At 54.1% G+C, this 20,658-nt stretch overlaps 1 protein-coding gene across 1 annotated transcript; it reads left to right on the top strand.

The window, feature by feature from the left end:
• Nucleotides 1-2,338: 2,338 nt before the first annotated feature.
• LOC140355559 (pre-mRNA 3' end processing protein WDR33-like) lies at nucleotides 2,339-20,501 on the top strand (the record flags this gene model as incomplete). Its single annotated transcript, XM_072440193.1, has 9 exons — nucleotides 2,339-2,495; nucleotides 9,680-9,944; nucleotides 10,841-10,909; nucleotides 12,104-12,208; nucleotides 12,797-12,892; nucleotides 15,770-15,921; nucleotides 18,474-18,571; nucleotides 19,163-19,289; nucleotides 20,042-20,501. Coding segments are annotated over exons 2-9 (1,311 nt in total), but the record flags the coding sequence as incomplete, so codon positions are not given.
• Nucleotides 20,502-20,658: the final 157 nt, after the last annotated feature.

The following is a 20,658-nucleotide window of genomic DNA, read 5'->3' as shown; positions in this document are numbered from 1 at the left end:
TGTCCCAGGTCATACATGTCTTAGGTCATACATGTCCCAGGTCATACATGTCCCAGGTCATACATGTCTCAGGTCATACATGTCCCAGGTCATACATGTCCCAGGTCATACATGTCTTAGGTCATACATGTCCCAGGTCATACATGTCCCAGGTCATACATGTCCCAGGTCATACATGTCCCAGGTCATACATGTCTTAGGTCATACATGTCCCAGGTCATACATGTCCCAGGTCATATATGTCCCAGGTCATACATGTCCCAGGTCATACATGTCTCAGGTCATACATGTCTCAGGTCATATATGTCTCAGGTCATACATGTCTCAGGTCATACATGTCTCAGGTCATACATGTCCCAGGTCATACATGTCCCAGGTCATACATGTCTCAGGTCATACATGTCTCAGGTCATACATGTCTCAGGTCATACATGTCTCAGGTCATACATGTCCCAGGTCATACATGTCTCAGGCCATACATGTCCCAGGTCATACATGTCTCAGGTCATACATGTCTCAGGTCATACATGTCCCAGGTCATACATGTCCCAGGTCATACATGTCTCAGGTCATACATGTCTCAGGTCATACATGTCTCAGGTCATACATGTCTCAGGTCATACATGTCCCAGGTCATACATGTCTCAGGTCATACATGTCTCAGGTCATACATGTCCCAGGTCATACATGTCTCAGGTCATACATGTCTCAGGTCATACATGTCCCAGGTCATACATGTCTCAGGTCATACATGTCTCAGGTCATACATGTCTCAGGTCATACATGTCTCAGGTCATACATGTCCCAGGTCATACATGTCTTAGGTCATACATGTTCCAGGTCATACATGTCTCAGGTCATACATGTCCCAGGTCATACATGTCTCAGGTCATACATGTCTCAGGTCATACATGTCTCAGGTCATACATGTCCCAGGTCATACATGTCTCAGGTCATACATGTTCCAGGTCATACATGTCTCAGGTCATACATGTCCCAGGTCATACATGTCTCAGGTCATACATGTCTCAGGTCATACATGTCTCAGGTCATACATGTCCCAGGTCATACATGTCTCCGGTCATACATGTCCCAGGTCATACATGTCTCAGGTCATACATGTCTCAGGTCATACATGTCTCAGGTCATACATGTCTCAGGTCATACATGTCCCAGGTCATAGATGTCTCAGGTCATACATGTCCCAGGTCATACATGTCTCAGGTCATACATGTCTCAGGTCATACATGTCCCAGGTCATACATGTCTCAGGTCATACATGTCCCAGGTCATACATGTCTCAGGTCATACATGTCTCAGGTCATACATGTCTCAGGTCATAGATGTCTCAGGTCATACATGTCCCAGGTCATACATGTCTCAGGTCATACATGTCTCAGGTCATACATGTCTGAGGTCATAGATGTCTCAGGTCATACATGTCCCAGGTCATACATGTCTCAGGTCATAGATGTCTCAGGTCATATATGTCTCAGGTCATACATGTCTCAGGTCATAGATGTCTCAGGTCATACATGTCCCAGGTCATACATGTCCCAGGTCATACATGTCTCAGGTCATAGATGTCTCAGGTCATACATGTCCCAGGTCATACATGTCCCAGGTCATACATGTCTCAGGTCATACATGTCTCAGGTCATATATGTCTCAGGTCATACATGTCTCAGGTCATACATGTCTCAGGTCATATATGTCTCAGGTCATACATGTCTCAGGTCATAGATGTCTCAGGTCATACATGTCCCAGGTCATACATGTCCCAGGTCATACATGTCTCAGGTCATAGATGTCTCAGGTCATACATGTCCCAGGTCATACATGTCCCAGGTCATACATGTCTCAGGTCATACATGTCTCAGGTCATACATGTCTCAGGTCATAGATGTCTCAGGTCATATATGTCTCAGGTCATACATGTCTCAGGTCATACATGTCCCAGGTCATACATGTCCCAGGTCATACATGTCTCAGGTCATAGATGTCTCAGGTCATACATGTCCCAGGTCATACATGTCCCAGGTCATACATGTCTCAGGTCATAGATGTCTCAGGTCATACATGTCCCAGGTCATACATGTCCCAGGTCATACATGTCTCAGGTCATACATGTCTCAGGTCATAGATGTCTCAGGTCATACATGTCCCAGGTCATACATGTCTCAGGTCATACATGTCCCAGGTCATACATGTCTCAGGTCATAGATGTCTCAGGTCATAGAAGAAGAAGAAGAAGATGATAGATCCACGTCCATTACAAAACTCAGTCTCCCATAATGCCCCGCGCGGTGACGCCCTCCCGCCGGAGCCGCGTTTTCCCAGAATGCTTTAGTGATGCCGCAGAGAGAAGATGGACGTAGCGTGTGGCTGAAAATAAACTCTAATAAAGACATCAAACAAAGCATGCTTCTCCGGAGACTCGCGCTACGGAACATCTAGTTTATGACCGTAGATAGTTTCTCTGCAGCGGACTGTCGGTGAGTGTCTCCCCGGGCCAGGGTCAGGGCCAGAGCTAGCCGCAGTTAGCCGCAGTTAGCCGCAGTTAGCACGGACAGGCCGCCATTACTGCTCCCCGCAAAAAAACAAAGACAGACTCTAAAGTTTAGGGTTTAAAAGTCCGTGTGTCCCCGTCCGTTGTAGCACCAGGACGTGAGGCTAACCCCGGGCACGTGAGGCTAACCCCGGGCACGTGAGGCTAACCCCGGGCACGCGCGTCAAGCTCGGTTAGCTCAAGTTAGCATAGTTAGCACCGTTAGCTTTAGCTGTTCCTCAACAACAGAAAACCAAACCGCGCTTTTACCTTGAGTTCTAAAGAAAAACCGAATATTCCAGGAGGTTTTTAAAAGTGAAACGTAACTTATTGTGATTAACTTCCAAATGTGAACAAAGTCAAAGCACGTGAGCCTTAAACACGTAAACAAACTTAGTCTTAAAGCGTCTATAAAGAATGAACCACATGAAAGATGCTTATTTCATCTGATTGAACATGTTTGTGTGAAAATGCTTGTGTTGATGCTGATTCTCACTGTTGTAAACTTTATTCACTGCTGTGACATGTTGACATGATTCTGAATGATTTTTGTGGAATAAAATATGACATTACCCTTTTGAATTTTTGGGAAATTGTCAATAAAGTTAAATAAAACTGGAAGTGGGAGGAGCTTAGAGCTGCACACATCATGCACATGATTCACGTGACATTAGATGAACCTAGTGTTTCCTGTTGAGCTCCATAGCGCCTCCTCTGGTTCAGGAGGAAATGTCCCCATGTTTTTTAGTTGAATCCAGAGAAACATCAACACTTTACTCCTGAATAAGACTTCTGCATTTGACCCGCTCTTCTTCCACTAGACCGCCAGGGCTGTCCCGAGCGCCGGCCCCTGTCCCGTGCATTGGCCCCTGTCCCGAGCATTGGCCCCTGTCCCGAGCATTGGCCCCTGTCCCGTGCATTGGCCCCTGTCCCGAGCATTGGCCCCTGTCCCGAGCATTGGCCCCTGTCCCGTGCATTGGCCCCTGTCCCGTGCATTGGCCCCTGTCCCGAGCATTGGCCCCTGTCCCGAGCATTGGCCCCTGTCCCGAGCATTGGCCCCTGTCCCGTGCATTGGCCCCTGTCCCGTGCATTGGCCCCTGTCCCGAGCATTGGCCCCTGTCCCGTGCATTGGCCCCTGTCCCGAGCATTGGCCCCTGACGGGGCGGGTCTAATGCAGACGCACCTTTGACCTCAGGACTTATAGGGTGTATTATTATTATTATTATTATTATTACAGTCATGATTAAAACTTGAGGAATAAAATCAGATTTTGGTTTAGAAGGTGATTCTATGATTCTGTTACGACTAAATGTTTTCATTCAAACAGTCTTAAGTTTAAATCTTATTGTGTGATTTTCATGGGTTTTAGGAATATTCCCTGAAAGAATTGATTGACAGCTGGAGTTAGATGAAAGTGAGTGAAATGTTTTATTGCTACAGTTCAGTTTGGTCTTTACATCAAAGACAAACGACTTCATGTTCAACACGTGTCTCAGTTTAACCTTTGTAAAAGCAGAGCGTGAGTTTAATGTCCAAATGTCTCATATTTGGGGTGTTTAAATGTGAAATGGACAGAGCAGGTTTAAATGTCTTCATTTTGTCCAAATATTAGACACAAAACACTTTACAAAAGATTTATGCTTCAGTTTGTGACTAAACTAGACTCAAAGTGTGATAAATGAGGGAGAGTGGACACTTGATGTGACCATGGACACTTGATGTGACCTTGGACACTTGATGTGACCATGGACACTTGATGTGACCTTGGACACTTGATGTGACCATGGACACTTGATGTGACCTTGGACACTTGATGTGACCATGGACACTTGATGTGACCATGGACACTTGATGTGACCTTGGACACTTGATGTGACCTTGGACACTTGATGTGACCATGGACACTTGATGTGACCTTGGACACTTGATGTGACCATGGACACTTGATGTGACCTTGGACACTTGATGTGACCATGGACACTTGATGTGACCATGGACACTTGATGTGACCATGGACACTTGATGTGACCTTGGACACTTGATGTGACCATGGACACTTGACCATGGACACTTGATGTGACCATGGACACTTGATGTGACCATGGACACTTGATGTGACCTTGGACACTTGACCATGGACACTTGATGTGACCTTAGACACTTGATGTGACCATGGACACTTGATGTGACCATGGACACTTGATGTGACCTTGGACACTTGATGTGACCTTGGACACTTGATGTGACCATGCACACTTGATGTGACCATGCACACTTGATGTGACCATGGACACTTGATGTGACCTTGGACACTTGATGTGACCTTGGACACTTGATGTGACCATGCACACTTGATGTGACCATGGACACTTGATGTGACCTTGGACACTTGATGTGACCTTGGACACTTGATGTGACCATGGACACTTGACCATGGTCACTTGATGTGACCTTAGACCTTCACACGGTCAGACCTCGTTGCTTTATTGTGCATGTTTTTCTTGTTCAGTGGCTGGATGGATTAGAACCCAAAACCCTGTGGTTTGTGGTGTCAAGTTCTATTCCTCATTGTAAAGTGTAAAGTGCATCAGGATGAGAAAGTGGGTGTGGTGGACAGATGATGTCCCCGTCTTTAGCTCAGGTGTGAGGTGGTGTAATCCCTCATTGGTCCAGGAGTCAGGTGAGTCCGTCCTTCAACTGAAACCTTCTGGTGCTATATAACAGTGTCTTGAAACCCTGGAGAGCATTCTGATGCTCATCAGGTCCTCAGTGAGGAGGGAGAGAGAGCCAGGGACAATCATTTCAACTGAAACCAAAAACACCCTTTATCAGGAGGCGGAGCTTACTCCGAGATGGATGAATATCTGAGTTCCCGGGTTTGATTCTCAGATTGAGAATGACTCTTGGAAGAGTTGAAAGGTTTTGTTTTTCTAAAAACAGAGTCCAGATGATACAACTGACACTGCCCAGAGACCTGGTCCTGGTCTTGGACCAGGTCTTGGACCTTGTCTTGGTCCTGGTCCTGGTCTTGGACCAGGTCTTGGTCCTTGTCCCGGTTCTGGTCCTGGTCTTGGACCAGGTCTTGGACCTTGTCTTGGTCCTGGTCCTGGTCTTGGACCAGGTCTTGGTCCTTGTCCCGGTTCTGGTCCTGGTCTTGGACCAGGTCTTGGACCTTGTCTTGGTCCTGGTCCTGGTCTTGGACCAGGTCTTGGTCCTTGTCCCGGTTCTGGTCCTGGTCTTGGACCAGGTCTTGGTCCTTGTCCCGGTTCTGGTCCCGGTCCCGGGAGATACAGATAACGAGCTGTTATGATGACATTAGAGCGTGCGTTGCCATGGGAACCTGCAGTGCTGAGCTCCACATTGTGACTGACAGGTGAACGGTATGAATGACACAAATATGACATGTCCTGTTCCCATGACGACGGCACAAAGTCAAATTGTCGCCATACTACAATTTCAAACTGGATTTCGACACTAAGGAAAATACTACGTTTGGACTGGCACCGCCACAGGGACCGGCACAGGGACCGGCACAGGGACCGCCACAGGGACCGCCACAGGGACCGGCACAGGGACCGGCACAGGGACCGCCACAGGGACCGCCACAGGGACATATTCCTCACATACTGTTGTGGTAGTACTAGGAGTAACTACTGAAGTACATTTATGAGGAGATGCAACACGGGTGCTCGGTTCAGATGCTCTTTCATCCTGTGCCACGCCCTTAAACACATGTTACAGCCGTGATAAAACTGTCCCACACGCCGACCAAACACGCCGAAAGAAACGTCCTGTGTTTGAAGTGACGCATCACTGGTGTTACAGTGTTGTGTCAGAAGGGGGCATCTCTGGTGTTACAGTGTTGTGTCAGTAGGGGGCATCTCCGGTGTTACAGTGTTGTGTCAGAAGGGGGCATCTCTGGTGTTGCAGTGTTGTGTCAGTAGGGGGCATCTCTGGTGTTGCAGTGTTGTGTCAGTAGGGGGCATCTCTGGTGTTACAGTGTTGTGTCAGAAGGGGGCATCTCTGGTGTTACAGTGTTGTGTCAGAAGGGGGCATCTCTGGTGTTACAGTGTTGTGTCAGTAGGGGGCATCTCTGGTGTTACAGTGTTGTGTCAGAAGGGGGCATCTCTGGTGTTACAGTGTTGTGTCAGTAGGGGGCATATCTGGTGTTACAGTGTTGTGTCAGTAGGGGGCATCTCTGGTGTTACAGTGTTGTGTCAGTAGGGGGCATCTCTGGTGTTACAGTGTTGTGTCAGTAGGGGGCATCTCTGGTGTTACAGTGTTGTGTCAGTAGGGGGCATCTCTGGTGTTACAGTGTTGTGTCAGTAGGGGGCATCTCTGGTGTTACAGTGTTGTGTCAGTAGGGGGCATCTCTGGTGTTACAGTGTTGTGTCAGTAGGGGGCATCTCTGGTGTTACAGTGTTGTGTCAGAAGGGGGCATCTCTGGTGTTACAGTGTTGTGTCAGTAGGGGGCATCTCTGGTGTTGCAGTGTTGTGTCAGTAGGGGGCATCTCTGGTGTTGCAGTGTTGTGTCAGTAGGGGGCATCTCTGGTGTTACAGTGTTGTGTCAGTAGGGGGCATCTCTGGTGTTACAGTGTTGTGTCAGTAGGGGGCATCTCTGGTGTTACAGTGTTGTGTCAGTAGGGGGCATCTCTGGTGTTACAGTGTTGTGTCAGTAGGGGGCATCTCTGGTGTTACAGTATTGTGTCAGTAGGGGGCATCTCTGGTGTTACAGTGTTGTGTCAGTAGGGGGCATATCTGGTGTTACAGTGTTGTGTCAGTAGGGGGCATCTCTGGTGTTACAGTGTTGTGTCAGTAGGGGGCATCTCTGGTGTTACAGTGTTGTGTCAGTAGGGGGCATCTCTGGTGTTGCAGTGTTGTGTCAGTAGGGGGCATCTCTGGTGTTGCAGTGTTGTGTCAGTAGGGGGCATCTCTGGTGTTACAGTGTTGTGTCAGAAGGGGGCATCTCTGGTGTTACAGTGTTGTGTCAGTAGGGGGCATCTCTGGTGTTACAGTGTTGTGTCAGAAGGGGGCATCTCTGGTGTTACAGTGTTGTGTCAGTAGGGGGCATCTCTGGTGTTGCAGTGTTGTGTCAGTAGGGGGCATCTCTGGTGTTGCAGTGTTGTGTCAGTAGGGGGCATCTCTGGTGTTACAGTGTTGTGTCAGTAGGGGGCATATCTGGTGTTACAGTGTTGTGTCAGTAGGGGGCATCTCTGGTGTTACAGTGTTGTGTCAGTAGGGGGCATCTCTGGTGTTACAGTGTTGTGTCAGTAGGGGGCATCTCTGGTGTTACAGTGTTGTGTCAGTAGGGGGCATCTCTGGTGTTACAGTGTTGTGTCAGTAGGGGGAATCTCTGGTGTTACAGTGTTGTGTCAGTAGGGGGAATCTCTGGTGTTACAGTGTTGTGTCAGTAGGGGGCATCTCTGGTGTTACAGTGTTGTGTCAGTAGGGGGCATCTCTGGTGTTACAGTGTTGTGTCAGTAGGGGGCATCTCTGGTGTTGCAGTGTTGTGTCAGTAGGGGGCATCTCTGGTGTTGCAGTGTTGTGTCAGTAGGGGGCATCTCTGGTGTTACAGTGTTGTGTCAGTAGGGGGCATCTCTGGTGTTACAGTGTTGTGTCAGAAGGGGGCATCTCTGGTGTTACAGTGTTGTGTCAGTAGGGGGCATCTCTGGTGTTGCAGTGTTGTGTCAGTAGGGGGCATCTCTGGTGTTGCAGTGTTGTGTCAGTAGGGGGCATCTCTGGTGTTGCAGTGTTGTGTCAGTAGGGGGCATCTCTGGTGTTACAGTGTTGTGTCAGTAGGGGGCATCTCTGGTGTTACAGTGTTGTGTCAGTAGGGGGCATCTCCGGTGTTACAGTGTTGTGTCAGTAGGGGGCATCTCCGGTGTTACAGTGTTGTGTCAGTAGGGGGCATCTCCGGTGTTACAGTGTTGTGTCAGTAGGGGGCATCTCTGGTGTTGCAGTGTTGTGTCAGTAGGGGGCATCTCTGGTGTTACAGTGTTGTGTCAGTAGGGGGCATCTCTGGTGTTACAGTGTTGTGTCAGAAGGGGGCATCTCTGGTGTTACAGTGTTGTGTCAGTAGGGGGCATCTCTGGTGTTGCAGTGTTGTGTCAGTAGGGGGCATCTCTGGTGTTACAGTGTTGTGTCAGTAGGGGGCATATCTGGTGTTACAGTGTTGTGTCAGTAGGGGGCATATCTGGTGTTACAGTGTTGTGTCAGTAGGGGGCATCTCTGGTGTTACAGTGTTGTGTCAGTAGGGGCATCTCTGGTGTTACAGTGTTGTGTCAGTAGGGGGCATCTCCGGTGTTACAGTGTTGTGTCAGTAGGGGGCATCTCCGGTGTTACAGTGTTGTGTCAGTAGGGGGCATCTCTGGTGTTACAGTGTTGTGTCAGTAGGGGGCATCTCTGGTGTTGCAGTGTTGTGTCAGTAGGGGGCATCTCTGGTGTTACAGTGTTGTGTCAGTAGGGGGCATCTCTGGTGTTACAGTGTTGTGTCAGAAGGGGGCATCTCTGGTGTTACAGTGTTGTGTCAGTAGGGGGCATCTCTGGTGTTGCAGTGTTGTGTCAGTAGGGGGCATCTCTGGTGTTACAGTGTTGTGTCAGTAGGGGGCATATCTGGTGTTACAGTGTTGTGTCAGTAGGGGGCATCTCTGGTGTTACAGTGTTGTGTCAGTAGGGGCATCTCTGGTGTTACAGTGTTGTGTCAGTAGGGGGCATCTCTGGTGTTACAGTGTTGTGTCAGTAGGGGGCATCTCTGGTGTTACAGTGTTGTGTCAGAAGGGGGCATCTCTGGTGTTACAGTGTTGTGTCAGTAGGGGGCATATCTGGTGTTGCAGTGTTGTGTCAGTAGGGGGCATCTCTGGTGTTGCAGTGTTGTGTCAGTAGGGGGCATCTCTGGTGTTGCAGTGTTGTGTCAGTAGGGGGCATCTCTGGTGTTGCAGTGTTGTGTCAGTAGGGGGCATCTCTGGTGTTGCAGCGTTGTGTCAGTAGGGGGCATCTTTGGTGTTGCAGTGTTGTGTCAGTAGGGGGCATCTCTGGTGTTGCAGTGTTGTGTCAGTAGGGGGCATCTCTGGTGTTGCAGCGTTGTCAGTAGTCATGTGGTTTCATGATAGTCGTGTTCTCTCTGTTTTCCAGTCCTGAGTGGCACCAGGACGTGACCCAGTCTTCTGACCTCTGACCCTTGACCATCGCAGTCATGGCGGCGGAGCTGGGCTCGCCGCAGCGTTTCTTTCACATGCCGCGCTTCCAGCACCAGGCGCCGCGACAGGTTTTCTACAAACGACCCGACTTCGCTCAGCAGCAGGCCATGCAACAGCTCACCTTCGACGGCAAACGCATGAGGAAGGCCGTCAACCGCAAGACCATCGACTACAACCCGTCTGTCATCAGGTACTTAGAGGTAAGACAAGACCATCGAACCGTCTGTTATCAGGAGGTAAGACCATCGAACCATCTGTTATCAGGTACTTGGAGGTAAGACCATCCTGACCATTGAACCATCTGTCAATGGGTACTCAGAGCAGGTTCTGGTCCGTCCATCAGCAGGTTCTGGTCCGTCCATCAGCAGGTTCTGGTCCGTCCATCAGCAGGTTCTGGTCCGTCCATCAGCAGGTTCTGGTCCGTCCATCAGCAGGTTCTTGTCCGTCCATCAGCAGGTTCTTGTCCGTCCATCAGCAGGTTCTGGTCCGTCCATCAGCAGGTTCTGGTCCGTCCATCAGCAGGTTCTGGTCCGTCCATCAGCAGGTTCTTGTCCGTCCATCAGCAGGTTCTTGTCCGTCCATCAGCAGGTTCTGGTCCGTCCATCAGCAGGTTCTTGTCCGTCCATCAGCAGGTTCTGGTCCGTCCATCACAGGTTCTTGTCCGTCCATCAGTAGGTTCTGGTCCGTCCATCAGCAGGTTCTTGTCCGTCCATCAGCAGGTTCTGGTCCGTCCATCAGCAGGTTCTGGTCCGTCCATCAGTAGGTTCTGGTCCGTCCATCAGCAGGTTCTGGTCCGTCCATCAGCAGGTTCTGGTCCGTCCATCAGTAGGTTCTGGTCCGTCCATCAGTAGGTTCTGGTCCATCCATCAGCAGGTTCTTGTCCGTCCATCAGCAGGTTCTGGTCCGTCCATCAGTAGGTTCTGGTCCATCCATCAGCAGGTTCTTGTCCGTCCATCAGCAGGTTCTGGTCCGTCCATCAGTAGGTTCTGGTCCATCCATCAGCAGGTTCTGTTGCTAACACAGATCTGAAGTGAACACATTGTGATGTGGTAAATCTCAAAGGTCTGACTCTAAACTCTCTTAACTCTCTTTGCAGAACCGCCTTTGGCAACGTGATCAGAGAGACCAGAGAGCGATCCAGCCGGACGCCGCCTGCTACAACGACGTGAGTGTCACACACGTTTTGTCATCTTTGTCTCTTTTAGTTGCGTTTCTGTCTCTTGACAGAGAATGCTCTGTCGCCAAAAGTTTTGAGTCGGGATGTTGGTGCAGTCAGGGTGAGAGAGGAGGAGGATCGGAGAGCTCGGGTGGGGCGGTGGGGGATGAGGAGGTCAGACAGGTAGGGGGGGGCAAGGTGGTGAAGAGCTTTGAAGGTGAGGAGGAGTATTTTAAAGTTTATGCGCTGCTTGATGGGGAGAGAGTGGAGAGAGCGGAGAACGGGAGTGATGTGATCACGGGACCGGGTGTGGGTGAGGAGGAGGGTGTGGGTGAGGAGGCGGGTGTGGGTGAGGAGGCGGGTGTGGGTGAGGAGGCGGGTGTGGGTGTGGGTGGATTTGGTGGTGAGGTATATCTGGGTGTCGTCAGCGTAGCAGTGAAAGTCCAGGTTGAGTTGGCGGAGGATGTGACCAAGGGGGAAGATGTAGCAGATGAAGAGGAGGGGGCCGAGGACTGAGCCCTGGGGGACCCCCTGCGTTACTGGGGAGAGGGTGGATGAGTGACCGGAGAGGGAAATGAACTCTTGCCTGTTGGTGAGGTAGGATGTGAGCCAGTCAAGTGCAGAGCCCTCAACACCCAGTTGGCGCAGCCTTTGTAGGAGGATGGAATGGTTTATAGTGTCAAAGGCTGCGCTGAGGTCCAGTAGTAACAGGATGTTGAGGGCCCCGGAGTCTGCAGAGGTGAGGAGATCGTTGAGGGCCCCGGAGTCTGCAGAGGTGAGGAGATCGTTGAGGGCCCCGGAGTCTGCAGAGGTGAGGAGATCGTTGAGGGCCCCGGAGTCTGCAGAGGTGAGGAGATCGTTGAGGGCCCCGGAGTCTGCAGAGGTGAGGAGATCGTTGAGGGCCCCGGAGTCTGCAGAGGTGAGGAGATCGTTGAGGGCCCCGGAGTCTGCAGAGGTGAGGAGATCGTTGAGTACTTTGACCAGGGCTGTTTCAGTGCTGTGAAGTGGGCGGAGCCAGATTGGAGGGGTAAATAATAGTTTGTGATAAATAGAGATGATATTAGGCCATGTGCCAGTGGTGCAGTGGTTCAGGCACAGCACATGTGCCACAGGCCGCATGTCCTCCCCGCTCTCATCCCCCATTTCACTCAGAACATAATTATGTTATAATTATGTCTCCGCCCTCTGCCCCGCCCTCTGCAGCTGGTGCCTCCTCTGGGCATGCTCAGTAACCCCATGAACGCCGTCACCACCAAGTTTGTCAGAACGTCCACCAACAAAGTCAAGTGTCCAGTGTTTGTCATCAGGGTGAGTCTGCTCCTGTCTGCTCCTGTCTGACCCTGTCTGACCTTGTCTGCTCCTGTCTGCTCCTGTCTGACCTTGTCTGCTCCTGTCTGACCCTGTCTGACCTTGTCTGCTCCTGTCTGACCCTGTCTGACCCTGTCTGACCTTGTCTGCTCCTGTCTGACCTTGTCTGCTCCTGTCTGACCCTGTCTGACCTTGTCTGCTCCTGTCTGACCCTGTCTGACCCTGTCTGACCTTGTCTGCTCCTGTCTGCTCCTGTCTGACCTTGTCTGCTCCTGTCTGCTCCTGTCTGACCCTGTCTGACCTTGTCTGCTCCTGTCTGACCCTGTCTGCTCCTGTCTGCTCCTGTCTGACCTTGTCTGCTCCTGTCTGCTCCTGTCTGACCCTGTCTGACCTTGTCTGCTCCTGTCTGCTCCTGTCTGACCTTGTCTGCTCCTGTCTGCTCCTGTCTGACCCTGTCTGACCTTGTCTGCTCCTGTCTGACCCTGTCTGCTCCTCTCTCTCTGCTCCTGTCTGCTCCTGTCTGACCCTGTCTGACCCTGTCTGCTCCTGTCTGCTCCTGTCTGACCCTGTCTGCTCCTGTCTCTGCAGTGGACCCCTGAGGGTCGTCGTCTGGTCACAGGAGCCTCCAGTGGAGAGTTCACTCTGTGGAATGGACTCACCTTCAACTTTGAGACCATCCTGCAGGTAACGCCCTCCACGCGCCTCCACACGCCCTACAAGCGCCTCCACACGCGCCTCCACACGCCCTACAAGTGCCTCCACACGCCCTACAAGCGCCTCCACACGCGCCTCCACACGCCCTACAAGCGCCTCCACACGCGCCTCCACACACCCTACAAGTGCCTCCACACGCGCCTCCACACGCCCTACAAGCGCCTCCACACGCGCCTCCATACGCCCTACAAGCGCCTCCACACGCCCTACAAGCGCCTCCACACGCGCCTCCACACGCCCTACAAGCGCCTCCACACGCCCTACAAGCGCCTCCACACGCGCCTCCACACGCCCTACAAGCGCCTCCACACGCGCCTCCACACACCCTACAAGTGCCTCCACACGCGCCTCCACACGCCCTACAAGCGCCTCCACACGCCCTACAAGCGCCTCCACACGCGCCTCCACACACCCTACAAGTGCCTCCACACGCGCCTCCACACGCCCTACAAGCGCCTCCACACGCGCCTCCACACACCCTACAAGTGCCTCCACACGCGCCTCCACACGCCCTACAAGCGCCTCCACACGCGCCTCCACACGCCCTACAAGCGCCTCCACACGCCCTACAAGCGCCTCCACACGCCCTACAAGCGCCTCCACACGCGCCTCCACACGCCCTACAAGCGCCTCCACACGCCCTACAAGCGCCTCCACACGCGCCTCCACACGCCCTACAAGCGCCTCCACACGCGCCTCCACACACCCTACAAGTGCCTCCACACGCGCCTCCACACGCCCTACAAGCGCCTCCACACGCCCTACAAGCGCCTCCACACGCGCCTCCACACACCCTACAAGTGCCTCCACACGCGCCTCCACACGCCCTACAAGCGCCTCCACACGCCCTACAAGCGCCTCCACACGCGCCTCCACACACCCTACAAGTGCCTCCACACGCGCCTCCACACGCCCTACAAGCGCCTCCACACGCGCCTCCACACGCCCTACAAGCGCCTCCACACGCGCCTCCACACGCCCTACAAGCGCCTCCACACGCGCCTCCACACGCCCTACAAGCGCCTCCACACGCGCCTCCACATGCCCTACAAGCGCCTCCACACACGCCTCCACGCGCCCTACAAGCGCCTCCACACGCGCCTCCACACGCCCTACAAGCGCCTCCACACGCGCCTCCACACGCCCTACAAGCGCCTCCACACGCGCCTCCACACGCCCTACAAGCGCCTCCACACGCGCCTCCACACGCCCTACAAGCGCCTCCACACGCGCCTCCACACGCCCTACAAGCGCCTCCACATGCGCCTCCACACGCCCTACAAGTGCCTCCACACGCGCCTCCACACGCCCTACAAGCGCCTCCACACGCCCTACAAGCGCCTCCACACGCGCCTCCACACGCCCTACAAGCGCCTCCACACGCCCTACAAGCGCCTCCACACGCGCCTCCACACGCCCTACAAGCGCCTCCACACGCGCCTCCACGCGCCTCCACGCGCCCTACAAGTGCCTCCACACGCGCCTCCACTCGCCCTACAAGCGCCTCCACACGCCCTACAGGTGCCTCCACACGCGCCTCCACACGCCCCTCCACACGCCCCTCCACACGCGCCTCTACACGACTCAGCGCCCTACAAGCGCCTCCACACGCGCCTCCACACGCCCTACAAGCGCCTCCACACGCGCCTCCACACACCCTACAAGTGCCTCCACACGCGCCTCCACACGCCCTACAAGCGCCTCCACACGCCCTACAAGCGCCTCCACACGCGCCTCCACACGCCCTACAAGCGCCTCCACACGCGCCTCCACACGCCCTACAAGCGCCTCCACACGCGCCTCCACGCGCCTCCACGCGCCCTACAAGTGCCTCCACACGCGCCTCCACACGCCCTACAAGCGCCTCCACACGCGCCTCCACACGCCCTACAAGCGCCTCCACACGCCCTACAAGCGCCTCCACACGCGCCTCCACACGCCCTACAAGCGCCTCCACACGCGCCTCCACACGCCCTACAAGCGCCTCCACACGCGCCTCCACACGCCCTACAAGCGCCTCCACACACGCCTCCACACGTCCTACAAGCGCCTCCACACGCCCTACAAGCGCCTCCACACACGCCTCCACACGTCTCCACACGCCCTACAAGCGCCTCCACACACGCCTCCACACGCCTCCACACGCCCTACAAGCGCCTCCACACGCGCCTCCACACGACACCACGCACCTCCACACGCCTCCACACGGCCTCGACGCGCCCTACAAGCGCCTCCACACACGCCTCCACACGCCTCCACACGCCCTACAAGCGCCTCCACACGCGCCTCCACACGACACCACGCACCTCCACACGCCTCCACACGGCCTCGACGCGCCCTACAAGCGCCTCCACACGCGCCTCCACACGCCTCCATGCGCCTCCACACGCCCTCCACGCGCCTCCACACGACTCCACACGCGCCTCCACACGACACCACGCACCTCCACACGCCTCCACACGGCCTCGACGCGCCCTACAAGCGCCTCCACACGCGCCTCCACACGACTCCATGCGCCTCCACACGCCCTACACACCCCTCCACACCCCTCCACACCCCTCCACGCGCCTCCACACGACTCCACACGCGCCTCCACACGACCCCACGCGCCTCCACACGCCCTACACACCCCTCCACACCCCTCCACACCCCTCCACACCCCTCCACACCCCTCCACACGCCTCCACACGCCCTCCACGATCCTCCACGCGCCGGTTTACACCAGTTTTATGTGCAAATTACTGGCCAAATGAGAGTTGCACCTTAAAGCACAGTTCCTCCTCCTCTGACTCTGTTTCTCCTCCTCCTCTCTGACCCTCCCTGCGTCTCCTCCTGCGTCTCCTTCAGGCCCACGACAGCCCGGTGCGAGCCATGACCTGGTCTCATAACGACATGTGGATGCTGACGGCGGATCACGGAGGATACGTCAAGTACTGGCAGAGCAATATGAACAACGTCAAGATGTTCCAGGCTCACAAGGAGGCCATCCGAGAAGCCAGGTGAGTCTGACCAGGTGAGACTGACCAGGTGAGACTGACCAGGTGAGACTGAGACCAGGTGAGACTGACCAGGTGAGACTGACCAGGTGAGACTGACCAGGTGAGTCTGACCAGGTGAGACTGACCAGGTGAGACTGACCAGGTGAGACTGACCAGGTGAGTCTGACCAGGTGAGACTGACCAGGTGAGACTGACCAGGTGAGACTGAGACCAGGTGAGACTGACCAGGTGAGACTGAGACCAGGTGAGACTGACCAGGTGAGTCTGACCAGGTGAGACTGACCAGGTGAGACTGAGACCAGGTGAGTCTGACCAGGTGAGTCTGACCAGGTGAGACTGACCAGGTGAGACTGAGACCAGGTGAGACTGACCAGGTGAGTCTGACCAGGTGAGACTGACCAGGTGAGACTGACCAAGTGAGACTGACCAGGTGAGTCTGACCAGGTGAGACTGACCAGGTGAGACTGACCAGGTGAGACTGACCAGGTGAGACTGAGACCAGGTGAGACTGACCAGGTGAGACTGACCAGGTGAGTCTGACCAGGTGAGACTGACCAGGTGAGACTGACCAGGTGAGACTGAGACCAGGTGAGTCTGACCAGGTGAGACTGACCAGGTGAGACTGAGACCAGGTGAGACTGACCAGGTGAGTCTGACCAGGTGAGACTGACCAGGTGAGACTGACCAGGTGAGACTGACCAGGTGAGACTGACCAGGTGAGTCTGACCAGGTGAGACTGACCAGGTGAGACTGACCAGGTGAGACTGACCAGGTGAGTCTGACCAGGTGAGACTGACCAGGTGAGACTGACCAGGTGAGACTGAGACCAGGTGAGACTGACCAGGTGAGACTGAGACCAGGTGAGACTGACCAGGTGAGTCTGACCAGGTGAGACTGACCAGGTGAGACTGAGACCAGGTGAGTCTGACCAGGTGAGTCTGACCAGGTGAGACTGACCAGGTGAGACTGAGACCAGGTGAGACTGACCAGGTGAGTCTGACCAGGTGAGACTGACCAGGTGAGACTGACCAAGTGAGACTGACCAGGTGAGTCTGACCAGGTGAGACTGACCAGGTGAGACTGACCAGGTGAGACTGACCAGGTGAGACTGAGACCAGGTGAGACTGACCAGGTGAGACTGACCAGGTGAGTCTGACCAGGTGAGACTGACCAGGTGAGACTGACCAGGTGAGACTGAGACCAGGTGAGTCTGACCAGGTGAGTCTGACCAGGTGAGACTGACCAGGTGAGACTGAGACCAGGTGAGACTGACCAGGTGAGTCTGACCAGGTGAGACTGACCAGGTGAGACTGACCAAGTGAGACTGACCAGGTGAGTCTGACCAGGTGAGACTGACCAGGTGAGTCTGACCAGGTGAGACTGAGACCAGGTGAGTCTGACCAGGTGAGACTGACCAGGTGAGACTGAGACCAGGTGAGTCTGACCAGGTGAGTCTGACCAGGTGAGTCTGACCAGGTGAGACTGACCAGGTGAGTCTGACCAGGTGAGACTGACCAGGTGAGACTGACCAGGTGAGACTGAGACCAGGTGAGACTGACCAGGTGAGACTGAGACCAGGTGAGACTGACCAGGTGAGTCTGACCAGGTGAGACTGACCAGGTGAGACTGAGACCAGGTGAGTCTGACCAGGTGAGTCTGACCAGGTGAGACTGACCAGGTGAGACTGAGACCAGGTGAGACTGACCAGGTGAGACTGACCAGGTGAGACTGACCAAGTGAGACTGACCAGGTGAGTCTGACCAGGTGAGACTGAGACCAGGTGAGACTGACCAGGTGAGACTGACCAGGTGAGTCTGACCAGGTGAGACTGACCAGGTGAGACTGACCAGGTGAGACTGAGACCAGGTGAGTCTGACCAGGTGAGTCTGACCAGGTGAGACTGACCAGGTGAGACTGAGACCAGGTGAGACTGACCAGGTGAGTCTGACCAGGTGAGACTGACCAGGTGAGACTGACCAAGTGAGACTGACCAGGTGAGTCTGACCAGGTGAGACTGACCAGGTGAGTCTGACCAGGTGAGACTGAGACCAGGTGAGTCTGACCAGGTGAGACTGACCAGGTGAGACTGAGACCAGGTGAGTCTGACCAGGTGAGTCTGACCAGGTGAGTCTGACCAGGTGAGACTGACCAGGTGAGACTGACCAGGTGAGTCTGACCAGGTGAGACTGAGACCAGGTGAGTCTGACCAGGTGAGACTGACCAGGTGAGTCTGACCAGGTGAGTCTGACCAGGTGAGACTGACCAGGTGAGACTGAGACCAGGTGAGTCTGACCAGGTGAGACTGAGACCAGGTGAGACTGAGACCAGGTGAGACTGAGACCAGGTGAGACTGACCAGGTGAGACTGAGACCAGGTGAGACTGAGACCAGGTGAGTCTGACCAGGTGAGACTGAGACCAGGTGAGACTGAGACCAGGTGAGTCTGACCAGGTGAGACTGAGACCAGGTGAGTCTGACCAGGTGAGACTGAGACCAGGTGACAGTCTGTTACCAGGTGACTGTTGTTATTGACTTGTTTGTTTGTTTCCACAGTTTCTCTCCGACTGACAATAAGTTCGCCACCTGCTCAGACGATGGTACAGTTCGGATCTGGGACTTTCTGCGCTGCCACGAGGAGAGGATCCTACGAGGTGAATCAGTGTGACTTTTAGTCACCTCATTGTCACTTTTAGTCACTTTATTGTCACTTTTAGTCACCTCATTGTCACTTTTAGTCACTTTATTGTCACTTTTAGTCACCTCATTGTCACTTTTAGTCACTTTATTGTCACTTTTAGTCACGTTATTGTTATTGCCTCTTGTTGTCCTCAGGTCAAAGGTCAAACTCAGGTCAAAGGTCAAAGTCACAGTGACCTCTTGTTGTCCTCAGGTCAAAGTCACAGTGACCTCTTGTTGTCCTCAGGTCAAAGTCACAGTGACCTCTTGTTGTCCTCAGGTCAAAGTCACAGTGACCTCTTGTTGTCCTCAGGTCAAAGTCACAGTGACCTCTTGTTGTCCTCAGGTCAAAGTCACAGTGACCTCTTGTTGTCCTCAGGTCCAAAGTCACAGTGACCTCTTGTTGTCCTCAGGTCAAAGGTCAAAGTCACAGTGACCTCTTGTTGTCCTCAGGTCAAAGTCACAGTGACCTCTTGTTGTCCTCAGGTCAAAGGTCAAAGTCACAGTGACCTCTTGTTGTCCTCAGGTCAAAGGTCAAAGTCACAGTGACCTCTTGTTGTCCTCAGGTCATGGAGCAGACGTGAAGTGTGTGGACTGGCACCCGACCAAAGGTCTGGTGGTGTCGGGCAGCAAAGACTCTCAACAACCAATCAAGTTCTGGGACCCAAAGACTGGACAGAGCCTGGCCACGCTGTGAGTAACAGAGGAGGAGAGGAGGAGGAGCAGGAGAGGAGCAGGAGAGGGGAGGAGCAGGAGAGGAGGAGGAGCAGGAGAGGAGGAGGAGCAGGAGAGGGGAGGAGCAGGAGAGGAGGAGGAGCAGGAGAGGAGGAGGAGCAGGAGAGGGGAGGAGCAGGAGAGGAGGAGGAGCAGGAGAGGGGAGGAGCAGGGGAGGGGAGGAGCAGGAGAGGGGAGGAGCAGGAGGAGGGGAGGAGCAGGAGAGGGGAGGAGCAGGAGAGGAGGAGGAGCAGGAGAGGGGAGGAGCAGGGGAGGAGCAGGAGAGGAGGAGGAGCAGGAGAGGAGGAGGAGCAGGAGAGGAGGAGGAGCAGGAGAGGGGAGGAGCAGGAGAGGGGAGAAGCAGGAGAGGAGGAGGAGCAGGAGAGGGGAGGAGCAGGAGAGGGGAGGAGCAGGAGAGGGGAGGAGCAGGAGAGGGGAGAAGCAGGAGAGGGGAGAAGCAGGAGAGGGGAGGAGCAGGAGAGGAGGAGGAGCAGGAGAGGAGGAGGAGGAGGGAGAGGGGAGAGGTGGAAGAGAGGGGAGGAGGAGGAGAGGGGAGGAGCAGATGAGGAGGAGGAGAGGGGAGGAGCAGATGAGGAGGAGGAGAGGGGAGGAGCAGGAGAGGAGGGGAGGAGGAGGAGAGGGGGGGAGCGGAAGAGGAGGAGGAGGAGAGGAGGAAGAGGAGGAGCAGAGCAGAGGAGTCTTTGTTTCATCTGTGGTTCTGTTTGTGTCAGTCACGCTCACAAAAACACTGTGATGGAGGTGAAGTGGAACCTGAACGGGAACTGGCTCCTGACGGCCTCCAGGGACCATCTGTGCAAACTGTTCGACATCCGGAACCTGAAGGAGGAGCTGCAGGTGTTCAGGGGCCACAAGAAGGAGGCCACAGGTAAACAACACACACAGGAGCTGAAGGAGGAGCTGCAGGTGTTCAGGGGCCACAAGAAGGAGGCCACAGGTAAACAACACACACAGGAGCTGAAGGAGGAGCTGCAGGTGTTCAGGGGCCACAAGAAGGAGGCCACAGGTAAACAACACACACAGGAGCTGAAGGAGGAGCTGCAGGTGTTCAGGGGCCACAAGAAGGAGGCCACAGGTAAACAACACACACAGGAGCTGAAGGAGGAGCTGCAGGTGTTCAGGGGCCACAAGAAGGAGGCCACAGGTAAACAAAGGGACATCGAGCTGAGGAAAGTCAGGTTCACGTTGATGCTCCTGAACACGTTCAGTTACCTTTTGTTCACAAAGAGAATCCTCCATATATATATATATACATATATATATATACATATATATATATACACATATACACATATATATATATATATATGTGTATATGTGTATATATATA

The sequence above is a fragment of the Eucyclogobius newberryi genome, unplaced genomic scaffold (assembly GCF_026437365.1).
Source record: "Eucyclogobius newberryi isolate DKJ021-1_F unplaced genomic scaffold, fEucNew1.0.hap1 SCAF_114, whole genome shotgun sequence".
NCBI lineage: Eukaryota > Metazoa > Chordata > Actinopteri > Gobiiformes > Gobiidae > Eucyclogobius > Eucyclogobius newberryi.
This window is presented reverse-complemented; position numbering and strand designations above follow the sequence as displayed.